At 29.9% G+C, this 18,469-nt stretch overlaps 2 protein-coding genes across 2 annotated transcripts; one reads left to right on the top strand and one right to left on the bottom strand.

The window, feature by feature from the left end:
• Positions 1-9,028: 9,028 nt before the first annotated feature.
• LOC124912174 (calcium-dependent protein kinase 13-like) lies at positions 9,029-11,097 on the bottom strand. Its single transcript, XM_047452735.1, has 5 exons — positions 10,457-11,097; positions 10,237-10,380; positions 9,984-10,136; positions 9,662-9,756; positions 9,029-9,567 (listed from the first exon to the last, which is right to left on the bottom strand). The coding sequence occupies exons 1-5, from the start codon at positions 11,076-11,078 to the stop codon at positions 9,385-9,387; spliced, it is 1,197 nt and encodes a 398-aa protein (XP_047308691.1). The 5' UTR covers positions 11,079-11,097; the 3' UTR covers positions 9,029-9,384.
• A 1,587-nt stretch (positions 11,098-12,684) lies between these two features.
• Positions 12,685-18,154, top strand: LOC124911387 (chlorophyll synthase, chloroplastic-like). The gene is made up of 16 exons (XM_047451864.1): positions 12,685-12,879; positions 12,990-13,031; positions 13,125-13,213; positions 13,906-13,993; positions 14,250-14,335; positions 14,419-14,505; positions 14,717-14,782; positions 14,849-14,932; positions 15,030-15,091; positions 15,966-16,041; positions 16,138-16,200; positions 16,279-16,360; positions 17,155-17,231; positions 17,542-17,589; positions 17,659-17,814; positions 17,932-18,154. Exons 1-15 carry the CDS (start codon positions 12,771-12,773, stop codon positions 17,719-17,721), a joined length of 1,122 nt encoding a protein of 373 aa, XP_047307820.1. The 5' UTR covers positions 12,685-12,770; the 3' UTR covers positions 17,722-17,814; positions 17,932-18,154.
• Positions 18,155-18,469: the final 315 nt, after the last annotated feature.

The raw sequence follows: 18,469 nt of genomic DNA, 5'->3' as shown, positions 1-18,469 counted from the left end.
GGAGAAACTGAGTCGATCAAAATACCGAAGTGCTTCTGCAGAAACCGAGCCGAACAGAAAACCGGACGCGCTTCTGCACAACCGAAGCCAATTAGAAAATCAGACGAGCATCTAAAATACCGAACTAAACATAAAACCGGAAGCGCTTAGGAGAATCTGCGCCAATCAAAATACCAAAACGCTTCTGCAGAAACCGAGCCAAACAGAAAACCGGACGCACTTCTTCAGAAACCGAGGTTGAACAAAAAACCGGACGCGCATTTTCAGAATACCGAAGTTGATCAACTACCAGACAATTATCCATTTCGGTTTTCTTCACTTTGACCCTACACATAAACAATTTAATATGCTTCAGTCTTATTAATATACTTAGAATTAATGAAAGGCTTTAACTTAACATTTCTGGTACATTTTAATGAATAATATTACATTAATCACCTATAAAAACTCTAAACTAATGATCATGTGATAGATTATGAAAGTTATATTTTAAAAACTTTTTATTTATTTTTTAATGCAAATAGCTAGTATGACTCATAACCATCACTTTCACTTATATTTAAAAAGTATTAAGGGTTAGAGTTATCCTAACTAGATTATAATTTAAATTATAAGAAATTAAATCTGAATGCAGCATAAGCGTACCTTAATTGTAATTATGAATCATTTCTTTCTTTAGAATGGAAATGGTATTTAATATCCTCTTTCTTTAGACTTTTTTTGGATGTAATGGTTCTTCTAATTTAATGAGTACGTCAATAGTTTCTCTCTCTGTTGATGGGACGCAAAATAAAATTGTCCGTACTTCAAATGGAGACCATTACTGTTATAAATAACCAACATTAAGTTAGTTATTATATTTTGGTCATTTCTAATTTAGCCATCTTCATAAAATTAGAATTGTCACTTAAGTATCCTCACTTTATATTCATGACAAATACACCCATAAGCAAAAAACTTAATTTCACATTAGACCAACTTATTTTGGCATATATTAAATATGATATTTGCACAATTAATTATTATACTAGTGACCTTATAAATTCCAACAATCTCTCATTGGGTCACGTGTGTACAAAAATAAATGTATCAACCATAATTCCTATTGAGGAGGATATAGGACCTTATAATGCGCTTAAAGTTTGATGTTATCTCAATCTTATGTTGTATAAACAATTTTATCAATTAATCATATCAATATAGGACCAAAGAGTTCGTCGTTGTATTTGAGCACAACTAGACCTAACGGTGATCACATAAATCAATAAAATTAATTGACAAATCATATTAGGAATGTGAGGAATGAAAATTCCATGCAAGGTGATCTTTTCATGTCAATTTTCAACTGGTCCTACTTGACTTTAGAGAGATCCTACATTAAAAAAATTATACAAAGTATAATGAATTGAATAATTTTAATTTCTGATCAGAATAAAAAATCTCATAAATACCTATAAAATAACTAAACTGAAAGACAATCAAACTAAAAACTCCCACTAAAGTTAGAGATCGTCAATCTCTATGACACTCATAAGAGCAATATTCTCATGAAAGACACTAGATGAAAAACCCAAGGGGTGCATAACCATAAAGTTTGTACATAAATATTTTATAAAAATCTATCCATTTTATATTATTTCTTTCACAACAAGAAACTTGATGTCAATATCACATAATTTGATGTCTAGTAACATGTCACAAATTCTGCTGCAACAGTGGAATAAGCCGTAAGTGTTTGTTTAACACCTTTTCAAGAAATGACTAAACCAGATAGTAAAAAATTTAACCCGAAGTGGATTTCATATTGTTTTGGCATCCCATAAGATTGTAGTCAAAATACTCAATGATCTCAAGACTACCTGACCACCTATATGTGAGCATTTAATTCTTAATTCTTTTCAAATATCTCATAACATTGGCTACTTAATGTCAAGCAAAATTTGTGGAAAACAAAATATCACTCAAACATAAAACCATAAATATGCGTTTACTCTCACTGAACATGTGATACAAAAATAATCAATTAAATTAATTTCAAAACTAAAAGAGAGAATTATTATTTTGTAAAATTTATAGTACCACTAACGAGACACTTTTTTAAGTCCATAGATGAATTTATTTAATTTAAAAAACCATATTAATTTGGTCTCTCGACACAAAGTTTTCTCGTTGCACCAAATTATTTTTCAATGTCTCCATTGATAAACTCATTAACATCTATTTTGGTGAGGCTCCATATCAAAATATACAACAAGTGCCATAAATTGTTCTTAAAGAGTCATTCAATTAAACTGAATTATCGCAAAAACACTTAATTTTGAGGTTGTTGAGTTTGTACTTTATTAATTTGATCAGCACTTTCTTGTTACTCTTGATTTTTGAACTTTATCATCAATAGTAATAAAATCATTATCAATGTCAAAAAAAACATTTGAGATATAAATCAAATTTTCCTCAATAGGAATTATTTATCTAAATCTTTTTTAAAAACAAAATCATTTCTCTCCTAAAACTCAGTATCCTCAAAATATAAATTGAAGTCTCTTCTAAAAAAAATATCTTTAACTTGACATTATAAAAATTATATCTCTTAATCACTTAGAATATTCAATAAAGTAGATGCTCACATTGATAAACTTAAATAACAACTAAGTTTAAATAATGAAAAAATTTCATCTCAAAATACTTAATGCAACATTAATATCAAGTCTTTGAACAGTAATCTATATATATATAATGATGCTTAATTTTTAAAGTGTCCGGATTGGCGGGTCGAGAGTTGTGGTTAATTTGGATACTTAGGTCGGATTGTGGGTTGACCCGTTTTTAAATTTAAAACGGTTAAAAATAAAATTAAAAATGTTAGAGGTATGTTTCGAACTTGCAACCTAACAAAACAAGTACATCTCTTTAACCAATTAGGCTACAAAGACTTTATATTTTAAATTCAACACCAAATTTGATAAACGCGGAACGTTTTAATATTAATATAAGTTCAACTTTTTAACTAACTAATCTATATATATATAATGATGCTTAGTTTTTAAAGTATCCGGATTGGCGGGTCGAGAGTTGTGGTTAATTTGGATACTTGGGTCGGATTGTGGGTTGACCCGATTTTAAATTTAAAACGGTTAAAAATAAAATTAAAAATGCTAGAGGTATGTTTCGAACTTGTAACCTAACAAAACAAGTACAACTCTTTAACCAACTAGGCTACAAAGACTTTACATTTTAAATTCAACACCAAATTTGATAAACGCGGGACGTTTTAATATTAATATAAGTTCAACTTTTTAACTAACTAATCTATATCTATATCTATATATATATATATATATATATATATAATGATGCTTAATTTTTAAAGTGTCCGGATTGGCGGGTCGAGAGCTGTGGTTAATTTGGATTCTTGGGTCGGATTGTGGGTTGACCCGTTTTTAAATTTAAAACGGTTAAAAATAAAATTAAAAATGCTAGAGGTATGTTTTGAACTTGCAACCTAACAAAACAAGTACAACTCTTTAACCAACTAGGCTACAAAGACTTTATATTTTAAATTCAACACCAAATTTGATAAACGCGGGACGTTTTAATATAAATATAAGTTCAACTTTTTAACTAACTAATCTATATATATATAATGATGCTTAATTTTTAAAGTGTCCGGATTGGCGGGTCGAGAGTTGTGGTTAATTTGGATACTTGGGTCGGATTGTGGGTTGACCCGTTTTTAAATTTAAAACGGTTAAAAATAAAATTAAAAATGCTAGAGGTATGTTTCGAACTTGCAACCTAACAAAACAAGTACAACTCTTTAACCAACTAGGCTACAATGACTTTATATTTTAAATTCAACACCAAATTTGATAAACGCGGGACGTTTTAATATTAATATAAGTTCAACTTTTTAACTAACTAATCTATATAGGTGTTGAGTAAATAGATACTTGGGTCGGATTGTGGGTTGACCCACCCATAAACTTAAAACGGTTAAAAATAAAATAAAAAATGTTATCCGTAATTTTTTTTCACGATTTTTATATTAATACTCGTGCAAATGCACGGGAAAAATGCTAGTATTAATTGATAATAGTATTTTGGTATAATAATCAAACATTAATAATAAGACATGTCAAATAATCAATCTATATTTATATGGATTAATTATTCACATAAATAAAACTTTATAATTATTACATGTTTACCATCATAAATATTTATGCAATTTCGTTAATTAATATTATTAGTTTTTGGGCCAAATAATATAATCACATGAATTACACAATACTATCATTCAAACAAAATTTGAATCAATTTCAACAAACATTGTCACTTTGGTAATTATTTGTATTAATCAATACAATCCAAATAATGAACAATAATATCATTAATTTGAATTTAAATTTCATATTATCATATATAACCAAAATCAATAATATATCATTTATCAAGAAAATATGTAATTTATTTTATTATAAAAAAAATAAAATTATACTAAAGGCCCAATCTTAATTCTTAAATTTAAAATTTGTAATATCCTACATTAATTAAATAATAAATCTTCAAGATTTATTTGACTAACTTTCAAAAAATTCTTATAACCTTAGGGTGGTGGGGAAAATTACCAGTATTAAAACTATATCGAAAATACCGTACTGTAATATATCGAAAATATCGACTTTTAAGGTATACCGAAAAAAAGGTAAGGCATGATACCGATACCATAATTATTGGTACGGTAAAAATATGAGATTTTTAAAATTTTGGTATATCGAGATATACCGAAATAGTATTTATAAGTTAATATATATAAAAATATATATATATATATAATATTTATAAGGAAATAATTAAATAGATTTGAAATTAATTTAATTATAGAAATATAATTTTTGAATAATATCAAAATATAATTATACTGAAATATTATTCAATATATGCAATCTCTACCTTACCGATGGGATTGATTTTTTTTAAAATTAATATATTTTTTAGGTATCAAAGGTATAATACCGATATTGTACCGAAAATAAGGTATACCGAAATTAAGGTAAGATAAATGTATGAATTTTTTGTATACCGAAATTAAGGTATATCGAAACAAGGTATACCAAAATCAATGTAAGGTAAATGTATGTATTTTTTGCATACCGAAATTTTAGGTAAGGTATAAGGTATGAAAAAAATATTAAGGTATACCGTATCGACCCACCCTAAGCTCAATACATTGAGAATTTAAATTTCTCTTTCATTCATTCTAAATTTATTAAAAATTTTAATCTTTTTTAATTTTTAATCAAAGAATACAATCAAATATTTTCCTAATTTATTAATTTAAAATTGTAATCTTTAATTATCCCATAATATATAATATAATATAATATATATATATATATATATATATAAATTATATCTTAATGTCTTAATGATAATTGATTAATAATTCAAAAATATCTTAATTTATTGTTAGTTTTCATTATCAAGAACTTAATCTTAAATTATATATGAATCTTGAAAATATATATATATATATATGTATATATATATATTCCTTGTTTAAACTTTTAAATCTAAAATATATATATTCTTCATAAATAAATATATATATATATATATATATATATTAAATTAGAATGACTCTTAAAATTATCTTAGTTACATCCTAATTCAAATTATAATTTCTTCTTTCTTTAGACTTTAATTAGATGTAATGGTTCTTCCAATTTAATAAGTACTTCAATAGTTTTTCTCTCTTCAAATGGAGATCATTACCGTTGTAAATAACCAACATTAAGTTAGTTATTATAATTTAATCATTTATAATTTATTCTCTTCAAAAAATTAGAAATGTCACTTAGGTATCCTTATTTTATAATCATGACAAATACAGCCATAAATTTAATATTATATTAGATCCCATTATTTTGGCTTATATTAAATATGACATTTACACAAATATTTATTATACAGATGACCCTATAAATTTAAACAATAATTGATAATTGAATTCGTGATTTTTGAACTCTTATATTTAATAATTATTAGTTTAGAAAATTCTTTTGGTCTTATATTTTTGTTCTTTGGCCGATTATCAAACATGTCCTTAACTGTGTCATTTCTACATATAGCAAAGCAAGTTCGAGATACATTGTAACTAGATTTTTGACACTATATTAAATGGATTATCAAAATGAATATATGAATTGGTGTTCATTTCAATTATAAGTACTGAATTATTCTATGGCGATTGTTATGGAGATTAATAGCGATCGATAAACCAATCGCTATAGAGTTTTTTTACTAGTGGTTTATGAATGAGAATTGTTAAATCCCTCTATTTTGAGTTCTTGATTCTGAGTGTTGCTTAATAAGATGGCGATTGTTACGGAGATTAATAGCGATTGATAAACCAATCGCTATAGAGTTTTTTTACTAGTGGTTTATGAATGAGAATTGTTAAATCCCTCTATTTTGAGTTCTTGATTCTGAGTGTTGCTTAATAAGATGACGATTGTTATGGAGATTAATAGCGATCGATAAACCAATCGCTATAGAGTTTTTTTACTAGTGGTTTATGAATGAGAATTGTTAAATCCCTCTATTTTGAGTTCTTGATTCTGAGTGTTGCTTAATAAGATGACTAGAAATTTAGTTTGGTTTAATCATATATAGGTTGGATTATGTTATTTACTTAAATATAAATTTGACTTCAGTCTCATCTTTTTTAAAGAATACGAAGCAATTTATTTTTAACGTAGAAAACTAGTATGACTTTGTAGACATGAACATAATTTGTCTTTGAAAATAGAGAATTTACACATGGAAGATAATGACAATGCAATCATTAACTCGACATGCATTACAAGTTTGCTTAGTCGTTATTAAACTTCATTGAATCTACTTGAAAGTTACAACGAAGAACAAACACCTACACAATAATAAGATGTTTGATATGGGTGAATTGTTGGATGAGCTTGTTCTAGCTTTATTGGAATAACCATGTAGTTTAGTTATTTGGAAAAGCTTGAGTTTTGGATACACTTCACATTTTGATTAGTCTATCATAATTAACATTTGGAATTCTTTTTGTTTAATGTAAGAAATTGGTTATTTAAGTTAAATATTAAAATAATTATTATTAATATTTAAAATAGAGGAGAGTAATAGAGAGAGTGAATGACTTGGCATCACCTCATTGTTGGAAAAAGGTAAAATAAGAGGAAATAGAGAAGAGAGAGAAATTATTTAATTTTTTAAGCCAATCATATCATTCCCTCTCTTATTCCCTCACTAAATTCCTTCTCTCAATCATTTCTCTTTAAAATATTATAAAATGTAAAATAAGAAAAAAAATGATAATTTAGCTAATAATTTAAATGATGTATGAAAATATATTAAATATTTTGCAAAATAATATAAAAATTATTTAAGCACACCAACAATTAAAATGATGAAAACAAAGTTCAAAATGATGATATTTTGAAGCGAAATGACAACTAAGAATGTAAATTGCTAACCCTTCCAAAAAAAAATAAGACTGGTTAAAAAATAGAGATTGAGGGTCAAAGAGGTGATGTGTCCCTATCTTGATAATCTTAATATCTTGACAGAAACATACTAAAAAAACATCATAGAATTTTTCACCGGTCGATCTGACCAAGGAAGACAAACACAAAATCCCAAAAAAATATTGTTGTTGCTGCTGCTTTCAAACTCAACGTGCATGTCTTTACATAGTTTTATCCAAAAACATTTAAAATATTTGCAGCCATTTCCATAGCTAGTTAGCAATATCATGATCTTCTTCCTATCTATAAAAGATCATAATACCCATCACCATATTCATAACCTCAGAATCAAATCTCTTCATGGGTTCGATTAAAGAAAGGCTGAAATGGACTGATGAACTCCATCATCTGTTTGAGATTGCTGTCAACAAACTTGGTGGTCCTGATAGTAAGTTTAATTAATTTCTTCATCAAAAAAAGAAGAATTATATGAATCATAATTATAAGAAATTCATGAATATTGTGTAGATATATATTCGATTCATGTGAGCAAATGGCAGGGGCAACACCTAAAGGAATCCTTAAAGCTATGGAGATACAAGGACTTACTATTTTCCATGTTAAAAGCCACTTACAGGTTAAATAATTCTCAATATTTATACAATTTTCTTTGTTTTTTCAACTGAAATTAATTATTTCTTCCTATTTACAGAAATACAGGATGTCGAAATTCATTCCAGAATCTTCCAACGGTAGTAATTAAACCCTTGTTTTGTTCCCGTAATTGTGTCGTGTTATTAATGTCTTGCTTAAACACAGGGGACAAATATGAGAAGCGTTGTGTTTCAGAAATACTACCCAACTTCAGCACCACATCGTGAGTACTGACGATTTCTCGATAGCTTTTTCGTTTTGTCAAAAACATATTTCAAACCAAATGACAATAAAATCACTTCGAATTTTTACGATACATTGATAATATTGCACTTTTGAAAGTTGATTTTATTAAATGTTTTTAATTTTGTTTTTCTATGAAGAGGTGCTCAACTTAATGAAACATTACAATTATACAAACAAGTTCAACTGCATATGAATGATCAAACTGTGGTGGGTATCCATTATCGATTTCTATTGTGTTTATTACGAAAATGTCAATGACTGACTGAAATCATTGAGAATTCTTGGTAAGGTTCAAAGAAGCCTAAACCGGAAGATTGAAGCCCAAGGAAGATTCCTAGACAGAATCAAAGGACGACCCTCGATCAAGGCCTGTTCCTCGATGTCATTTCCATTTCTAAGCGACAAATCCGAGTCAGAAACCGAAAATAGCAAGATGAGATTTTTAGAAGAAGAGTCACAAGTTTCAAAGAGGCAGAAGAAAATGGAAAATGAAGTGTCAAAACAATGTGAATCAATGTCATCCTTTTCTTGGTCTACAGACCTTTCATCAGCCTGCCAATCACCTTTATTCTACTCTTTCACAAACTATTAAGTGTCCTATTAATAAGAAACTGTCCTTCAATGAAAATAAGGACTTTTATTTCTTTTCTTACCCAAGGACATGTTATTTGGCATTTACAGTTTATCAGTTTCACTTTCTTTTCATTGCTAAATGGTAAAAACATTAGGAAAAGAAGAAGATACAATTTTACCTCTTGAACAATTTGAATGGAAGCATCTCTAAGCTCGTGAGGCTCAATCAAAATCAGATAAAGCCTTGAGAAAATACTCGCCGTTGGCCATCTCTCGTAGATGATACAAAATCGCTATGAACTCGCTAAAGTCAATGACCCTTTTCTCATTGACATTCACCTATTATCAAAAAGCAATTTTGGTTCCATTTAGATATAAAACAAATTTGACAAATTGATGTTTAGAATAAGCTTACAGCCTCTATAAGCATCAGAACTTCAGATTCTTCAAGATGTGAACAAAATTTTCGAAGACCGCCTTTTAATTCTTCAATTGAAACAATACCATCTTTGTCAGCATCTATATTTGTGAACATATGACTAATATCATCAAGCTCTTCATCTGATAATAAATCAGCTATAACCTACACATAATCAATGTGACAGATAATTCTTTTGGTATAGTGTGAAATAAGAGATTAAATGAATAGGAGAGAATAAACAAGCAACAAAACCCACCCTCGAGGTTTTTCTCTTGAATTTATTCATCCTCGATAACTGCTCGAGTCTTTTACTGTTTGGAGCTTTCTTAGTGTTTTGAAGCCAAGGGTGCCCTGTTAATAGAAAAGAATCAGCATTGTACTATTTTCTTGCCTTGATGATCTATGATCATGTCAATTCTTATGTATAGCTAAAATCACTTTGAGATCAAGAATATGTATAAGTATCAGGGCATTACACAAGAACAAGAACAAGAACAAGAACTACAGAGATCGACAATATCCTGACTGATGAATACATCTCTCAGACAAATGACAGCACAACAAGAATCTAGACTTACTAAGGACCTGTTTTGCTGTGAGTCGAAGATTCGGGTCAGGTTCCAACATTTGACGAACAAGACTCTTGGCACTCAATGAAATGTTCTTCCACGGTTCTCTACTGAAATCTATTAGTCCACGCAGAATCGCATCAGCAACTCCTTGTTCAGACTCTGCAATACAACATAAATTAGATTACAACAGATTGTAAGAAACATATATAACTAATCTATGAATCAAATCATGGAGATTACGTATAATCATTCTTATTACCAGCCCAAAATGGAGGAACACCACACAATAATATATAGAGGATAACTCCTGCACTCCATATATCAATCTCTGGTCCATAGTTGCAATTGAGAACCTCAGGAGCCATGTAGTATGGACTTCCAACAGTCTCCGAGAACTTTTCACCTACAAAAACCTAGCAATTTGTATGAAATTTACAGAAGTATGACAATACAATCTAAAGAATGATTCAAAACCTAACCTGGCTTGAAAAAGATCGATAAACCAAAATCAATAGCTTTCAGAGGAGAATCTTCCTTATTATTCACATACAAAAAGTTCTCAGGTTTCAAATCTCTATGAATCACTCCATGTTTATGACAAAGCTGTACAACTTCTATAATTGTTCGAGTAACATTCGCAGCAGCACGCTCTGTATAATATCCTCGCGCCACAATCCGATCATACAACTCTCCTCCCTCACATAATTCCATCACTAAATGAACAGAATCATCATCTTCGCATGCTTCCTTCAAGAAAACAACACTCGAACTCTTCGGTAAATGTCTCATAATCGCGACCTCTCTTCGCACATCTTCCACATCAACCGCTGTCAGAAGCTTCTGCTTCGAAATCGACTTGCAAGCTAGAAGCTCTCTTGTGTTACGTTCGATACAGAGATATGTGATTCCGAATTCTCCTCGACCGAGTTCTTTATCTATCAAATACTTATCTTCGATTTTCTCATTCGAAACGTCTGTCAGTACGGTGATCGTCTTCTTGTTATCTGACCAGTCCTTCCGGCTGTCGCTATGGCCGGAAAAGTTTGACGGATTGACATCTTTACTGGATACTGCTGCCGGAGATCTACAGCAGTTCCCCATTGGAGTACCTAGAAATTCATTAAGGAGATGGATCAATGGAGACTAGATGGAATGCATATAACTTCTCCTTCATTCTATAAGTTCATAAATTATTGCTATTGTTTTAAGTTTTTTCATTCATTCATTATTCTTTTGTTTTTTTTGCATTTTTAGATTATTCATTTTTTTTTTCTTATACTACAAAATCATTTTTTACTTTCACTTGTTACAATTGAGGAATTTGGGCAGATGACCCTAAAAATAGGGTAAAATGAGGAAATTTAAATAGCGTTGAAGATCTTCTTTTTTTAATGACAATTGTACCCTTGCGTAACGCAACTCCAGTTTCGTGATGCAATCGGATTTTTTTTTTCAAATTTTTTTTTTCGTCTCGCGATTGCGTGACGCAACTGGACTGGGTTGCGTGACGCGATTGGACATTTTCGTCCAAAAAATTTCATAATTAAAATTTTTTGAAAAATAAAAAAATAAAAAATTGTGTCACGCAACCTGAGGATGCGTGACGCAATATGGACATTTTCGTCAGAAAGAAAAGGGGATCACCAACGCTATTTAATTTATTCACTCTCACCAAAAGCAATTCACCCTGTTTTTAGGGTCATTTGTTCAAATTTCCCAATAAATTCAACTATTTTTTTTATTATAGTTGTAACTAGGAAAGAGTCGGTTCGATATTTCGATATTTTTGTATCCATTATGTATATTATATCGAAAATTTCGGTATAGAAAAATCTTATTAAAAATTTGATACGATATAAGTAATATATATAGATCATATTAAATTGACGGTATACCATAATTTCGGTAAATGTTTCGACCGTATAATATTAAAATTTAATTATAGTTAGATTTAATGTATTATGGTTAGAGATAAATATTAAATTTTGGGAAGTTTGATTTTGTTTAAAAAGTTAATAATGATGTGAAATAAAAAAATATATATATTTATAATTATCATATATATATATTTTTTTAAAAAAACTCAAGTATATATAAAATAAAAATAAAATAATTTAAGCACAACAACAAAACATATAAAATGAAAAAAAAAAATAAAAAAAACTGTACTTAATAAATTATCGAGTTCTGAACTCGTAAATAGTCGAGAAGAACGATTAACTCTCTCGGCAGACTCTATTAGTTTTCTAAATGGATTTCAGAAAGCGTTATAATAATAGTATTATGAATTATACGAATTGAACAACTACGATCATTAAAAGTTCAACGATTTTTTTCTAATCATATAGTTCATAAAAAATAATTGAGATGTTAACCTAAATATTTAGGTGTGTCACGTCTGTCGTATCAATCCAAACTTTTTAATAACTGCCCATAGATTCCTATCCCCAATAAATCTTAATAATAGTTTATAAAAACTTTCAAATACTAGTCAATCATTTATATTTTTTAATATATTATTAAGATTTTTATTTAGATAAAATAAATATTTTATTAATTATATATATTAATAATTTAATAATATAAGTTAGTTTAACTCAAATTCTAATATGTAATCAATTATATTATATTTGACTTAATTCTAATTATAATATTGTTTAATAAATTTTATTATTATTATATATCCTTCTGCAACTTTTACAGTTACACTTCACAAGACTTATCGGAAAAAGTCGGTGGAAGCCATTTCTCTCTAGCTGCTGCTGCTACTCTCGACTGGCGTTATCCTTAACAATGGCGGTACTACTCAACACTACGTTATCCTCTTCACTCTTATCCAACTCCAAGACCACTCGATTTCGAACTTCATTCACTCAGATGCCGATTTCAGTCTCCTTCTCTCGTAATCTCCGCCAATCTCTTTCTCTATTCCTTAATTCACTCGTAATTTTCTATTTCTCTTCAATTACCGATTACTGATTACTGAATGTATGTATTTCTGATTCTTCTCAGGTCGGAGACTGACGGTTAGAGCCACAGAGACTCAGAAAGAAGGTGATGATGATACGCTTGTCTAAACTTTGTATTTTCCTTTCTTTCTTTGAGCAATTGAGCTCATATAGTAAGTTCTGTATTGTGATGGTGTAGATAAGTCTCAGGTACCAGATAAGGCACCTGCTAAAGGTGGATCGAGCATCAATCAGATCCTCGGCATTAAAGGAGCGAAGCAAGAGAAGGTCAGTTTATACTTTCTCTTTTTACTTGTTATGTATATTACCGTGTTGTTGTTGTTGTCTATGAACAATCTCTTTAAGTATGAAAGACAAACTGCAAGATATCTTGTTGATCATGTATTGTGGAGAGAGTTTGGGCAAGAAGCTGAATTAATAATGAATTTACAAAGTGTTCTATCCTTGAATAGAAATTACATGTAGGACAAAGAAATGACAAACTGTTGGCTTATAACTTGAAAATATTAAAAGTAGAAAACTATCTATGAACAGCTGAGTGTTGGTTCCGTTTTGAGTCTTGAATCAACTCAGCTTCCTGTATTTTATCTCTATCATTGAGTAAGTTTCTTTAATTGACAATAAACATAAGTAAAAATAAGAGCCAGCTGTTGACTTGGATTGCTAGTTACTATGTCCTTGGAGAAATCTGAATGTGTATATGTAAATGTTGGAAATTTGATATATGAGAGCAACGTAGAGGTATGTATCAAACACATCAATATACATATTTGAGAGTAATCAAATTGGATTGGAGTGTTCATAAAGATAATGATTGGAGAACAACCTTAAGCAAAGGGTTACTACAAGTTTGACTTCCGGAGGATACGTACCATACTTAGTAATAGGGAATACATCAGAATTTGAGCTCTTCCTAGAACATACTATCAATATGCTAACTTGGCATTTGTGTATGACAGGATAAATGGAAGATCCGTGTTCAACTAACAAAGCCTGTTACATGGCCTCCATTGATTTGGGGAGTGGTTTGTGGTGCTGCTGCTTCTGGTATCATTCTAAATCATTTACAGCACATACTTGTCTGTGTTTTTTTCCATTTTTTATGAATTCAGATAACCAGTTCATGTTATTTGGTCTGTTTCCTCTAACTACAGTTGTCCTTATCTGTATTGTTATATCATTAAAGCTCTCTGCCTATGCATGGTTTATGTTGATTCAAATTCCATTGTTGTTTGATGAACTAAAGTTTAGTACTATAATTCCCAAAGTCATGTCTATGCAACTATTAAGGCTTCTCTTGCAGGAAATTTCCATTGGACATTGGAGGATGTTGCCAAATCAGTTGTATGCATGCTAATGTCTGGGCCATGCTTGACTGGCTATACACAGGTTTGTATGTATAGAAACAACTGATAGTTGTTCTATTGAAATTCTGAAATGTGCACCTGTTTTTCTCTGTGTTTACCTTCCAGACAATCAATGATTGGTATGATAGGGACATTGATGCTATTAATGAACCTTATCGTCCTATTCCATCAGGTGCCATATCCGAGAATGAGGTATACTATGCACAATTTCACTTTTGAAATATGTTTCTCTATTTGGATAGAAATTTATTTGTTTCAAATACAGGAACATAAATAAATTTCTGAATCTATCTCTGACTAAGTTTAGTCTTCAAACATTTACAAAAATAAAAGTGTTTCCAAATGAAATATCTCTCTTCCAGGGCCTTTGGAGAGTTCATTTCACCTTTTTCCCATTACACAGGTCATTACCCAAATATGGGTGTTGCTTCTAGCAGGTCTTGGATTGGGTGGTATTTTGGATGTGTGGGTAAGCTTCTACTTTTGAAGTTCTTCTCATGAAATGATAAAAATATTAAATGCATGTGCTTTGTAGGCAGGGCATAACTTCCCTATAATCTTTTACCTTGCTTTGGGTGGATCGTTGCTCTCTTATATTTATTCAGCACCACCTTTAAAGGTACTCGTAACCACTTTGGTTTTGTTTACATGAATCTTGATTGTTTGGAAGTTTGTTAACTAATTCCGTATATTCTGTTATCTTTGCATTCTTGCAGCTCAAGCAGAATGGCTGGATTGGAAATTTTGCCTTAGGAGCTAGCTATATTAGTTTACCTTGGTGAGTCATCCCTATTAAGCTACATTTTGATGGTTAATAAGTTCATACTACTGTTTATACTATGTTGAAATTCTACATTTTGTTAGCTCCTTTACCACCATATTTATAGCTCCAAAATATATATCTGCCGAGTAATTAGTTACCAGTGTCAACAGTAATTATTGTAAGCAAAATACATGATATATATTTATAAGGCTATGCTCGGATATTTAGAAATGGAATTAAAATTCCAATTCTATACATTTTTTAATTGAATTATAATTCAATTCTATGTTTGGAAAATTATAGAATTATAATTTTTATGAAAAAATATTTAATATTTTATTCTTCATTAATATAATATATACAAACCACAAAATTTATAATACTTTAACCCATCGATCTGACGACTATGGAAAATCTGTTAGTGTGTTGGACCAAGGCTTAAAATAAGTGTTAGCCCGGTGGACAAGACTCTAACAAGAGGTAATGACATTGAAATTAATGAAATAAATTGAAACTGTGATTCTTAATATTCAATGGTAGAATTGAAAATTAAAAACTCATTTCTTTTTAAAATTTATTGAACTTTAAATTGTAATTAATTCCTTAGTTTAAACGATCAAACAAACAACAACATTGGAATTGAACCCCAATTCCAATTAACACCAGCCAAACATAACCTAATATGAATTGATTGATTCCATATTTGATGCCAATGTGTTAATTAGATGCCATGCTTTCTTTCTTTGATTTTCTAGCAAAATGATGAATCCCATACCACATCTAAAAAAATGCTAGTTTGAAGTTAAATAATGGAGAAAGTGTATTACTCTTCTTGTCACGCATCTGAAGATTATATTGCACCAATTTTGAAATAATAGTCTGTGGACAGGTGGGCTGGTCAAGCACTGTTTGGGACATTAACACCTGATATAATCGTCCTCACTCTCTTATATAGCGTAGCAGGGGTGATTTTCTACTTGAATTGCTCACTAATTCTTTACATAATTATACATGTTAAGTCTTATACTCTAACATTTGTTTTTTGCTTTGGAGTGTTTTAGTTGGGCATTGCCATTGTAAATGACTTTAAAAGTGTTGAAGGAGATAGAGCAATGGGACTTCAGGTATTATGTTGTTTCATCATATGTTTCTTTCTCTATATAAGTGATCTGTATTTTTGAAATCTTCATGGAATGTATCAGTCACTTCCAGTGGCTTTTGGTTCTGAGACTGCCAAATGGATATGTGTTGGTGCTATAGACATAACTCAGATTTCAGTTGCTGGTAAGTCACTGCTATTGATATATTGGCCCCATTTGGAAATCCTTTTTGGTTGTAATAAAATTTTTGAATCAATATCCGACCGACTTTACTTTTTAACATCCAGTTATAGAAACAAAAATAAAAAGTTTTTTGAAATGAGGCTAATATGTTGTTTTGTCTGTAAAAAACTGACAATATGGTTCCATTTTTTCCACAGAGCTCAACAAATTGAGCCTTTTTTCGGAAGATCTTTTTTCCACTTTGCCATAATGTTAAAAAAAACATTTGGCTAAAATTGTCATCAACCATTTTTTTTAGCATAATCGAAAAATTTGTCAAAAAATCACTTTTTTCAATAACATTTCACTTTAAAAAGTTTTATCTAGTCCAATCACACTTTTCATATCAAATACAAACAATATTACTTTCATTTTTTACTTTGAAAATTTTGAAATGACAAAAACAGTTTCATGCTAAAGCCAATATAAATCAACCTGAAAGTTTCTTTGACTATGTTGTTTATGATACCGTTATGGATATGATGCACATGGATTTACAATTACACCATAAGGTTTTAATTACAGCTCTTTGAATTATTGCAAAATGAGTAAGGAATGCTTAAAGGTTTTTGTACAAAAAGGCTTAGGCATATCAACTTACTATGCAGTTGGTTTTTTAATATTGATTTTAATTATTTTCACTCCATGAACTTGCAAATTGAGGAAAGAAACCCCATTAAACTTCCTATACTATGGCTTTCGTGTTTCTTCCTATTCGAAACAAAGTTGCTAACTGAATGAATATTCTTGCAACAGGTTATTTGCTAGCTGTAGGTAAGCCAAATTACGCATTGGCTTTACTAGCATTGATAGTTCCACAAGTATTTTTCCAGGTAAGAAACTCGGCCAATTAGATCAAAGAGTACAGCTATGAGTACATGATATTTACATACCCCACTTCCCATCTACCTCGCACACACTATATATATATATATATATATATATATATATATATATATAGTGTAAGTTAGTGTAAACGGTGTTTCGTGGGAATATTCCCAAACTTAATGTTTACGGGATGGTAGAGAGGACAAACTCCCAAAGGAAAATGGCCCCTGCTTCATTGCCATCTCTACCATTGAGTGGTAAATGCACGATATTATCAAGTGAAAACATAATAAACTTTGTTATCTTCTATTTCAGTTTAAATATTTCCTCAAAGACCCTGTCAAATACGATGTCAAATATCAGGTAAAGTTTGTTAAACTTTCTCAGAAACTTCATTTTCAACTAACTGATCGATCTATCATCACATTCCAGGCTAGTGCGCAACCATTCCTTATTCTCGGCCTATTGGTTACTGCTTTAGCCACTAGCCACTGATTGACACGTTTGATCCCTTCCATAATTGAAGAAGAGAGAATGTCCTGCAGAATATTAGTTGTCAAGAATAGGAACACTGTCGAGTTTATATAGGTCAGTTACAGCTGCGAAGAGAAGCTGATGCTATGTGTGTTTATTTTGTTATATTATAAAGTTTATCCAGAAAAAAAAGGATGAATCAAACTTAATCCTTTTGTCCAATTGTTTCAGGGCTGGTTTGGTTTTACACTTGCAGGGAAGTCTATGGCAAGAAAATCAGGTGCACGTTTAATGTGTATTAGTAATTGTAAGACGAAAAGAAAATATGTAGAATTAAAATTTTCCATTCATGATTTTAAGTGGAGTATTTTGTACCAAGAAGTGTTTATCAACATAGTGCTTGTAGTTATGAATTGTGTAGTACATATAGCATTTGCTTTAAATTTAACTCTCATATTGACTGAAAAACTTAGCATCAGACTAGACTCTCATTATTTCCCAAATAGTATTGAATTCTATGAATTTCATATCTTATTCTTTGCACATATATAAGTCATTTAGCCTAGTATGGTTATTTTCATACTTTGGTAAATCACATGTTATAATCATTTTTCATTTTGCACTTCCATTTTTCTTGACCTTTTGTACACTATATAGGCAATTGAAGTACAAATATATATTTTAGGTTGATTGAATATAACTTCTTAGCGTGTTAATTTTTATGACTGACATTAGTATCTGATTTTTTGTTGCAAATATAATGAACCAT

This window comes from Impatiens glandulifera, chromosome 8 (genome assembly GCF_907164915.1).
Source record: "Impatiens glandulifera chromosome 8, dImpGla2.1, whole genome shotgun sequence".
Lineage (NCBI taxonomy): Eukaryota > Viridiplantae > Streptophyta > Magnoliopsida > Ericales > Balsaminaceae > Impatiens > Impatiens glandulifera.
Note: the sequence above shows the minus strand (reverse complement) of the source record. Positions and strands in the feature narration are given on the sequence as shown.

What these genes read in the sequence shown, in the direction of transcription:
- LOC124911387 (XM_047451864.1), top strand. Translation starts at nt 12,771, where the DNA reads ATGGCGGTACTACTCAACACTACGTTATCCTCTTCACTCTTATCCAAC. An exon ending in GTGCCATATCCGAGAATGAG is followed by an intron (nt 14,506 to 14,716) that starts GTATACTATGCA and finishes CCCATTACACAG; the next exon opens with GTCATTACCCAAATATGGGT. An exon ending in ATAGAGCAATGGGACTTCAG is followed by an intron (nt 16,201 to 16,278) that starts GTATTATGTTGT and finishes GGAATGTATCAG; the next exon opens with TCACTTCCAGTGGCTTTTGG.
- LOC124912174 (XM_047452735.1), bottom strand. Translation starts at nt 11,078, where the DNA reads ATGGGGAACTGCTGTAGATCTCCGGCAGCAGTATCCAGTAAAGATGTC. An exon ending in ATCGATCTTTTTCAAGCCAG is followed by an intron (nt 10,381 to 10,456) that starts GTTAGGTTTTGA and finishes AGGTTTTTGTAG; the next exon opens with GTGAAAAGTTCTCGGAGACT. An exon ending in CACAGCAAAACAGGTCCTTA is followed by an intron (nt 9,757 to 9,983) that starts GTAAGTCTAGAT and finishes TTCTATTAACAG; the next exon opens with GGCACCCTTGGCTTCAAAAC.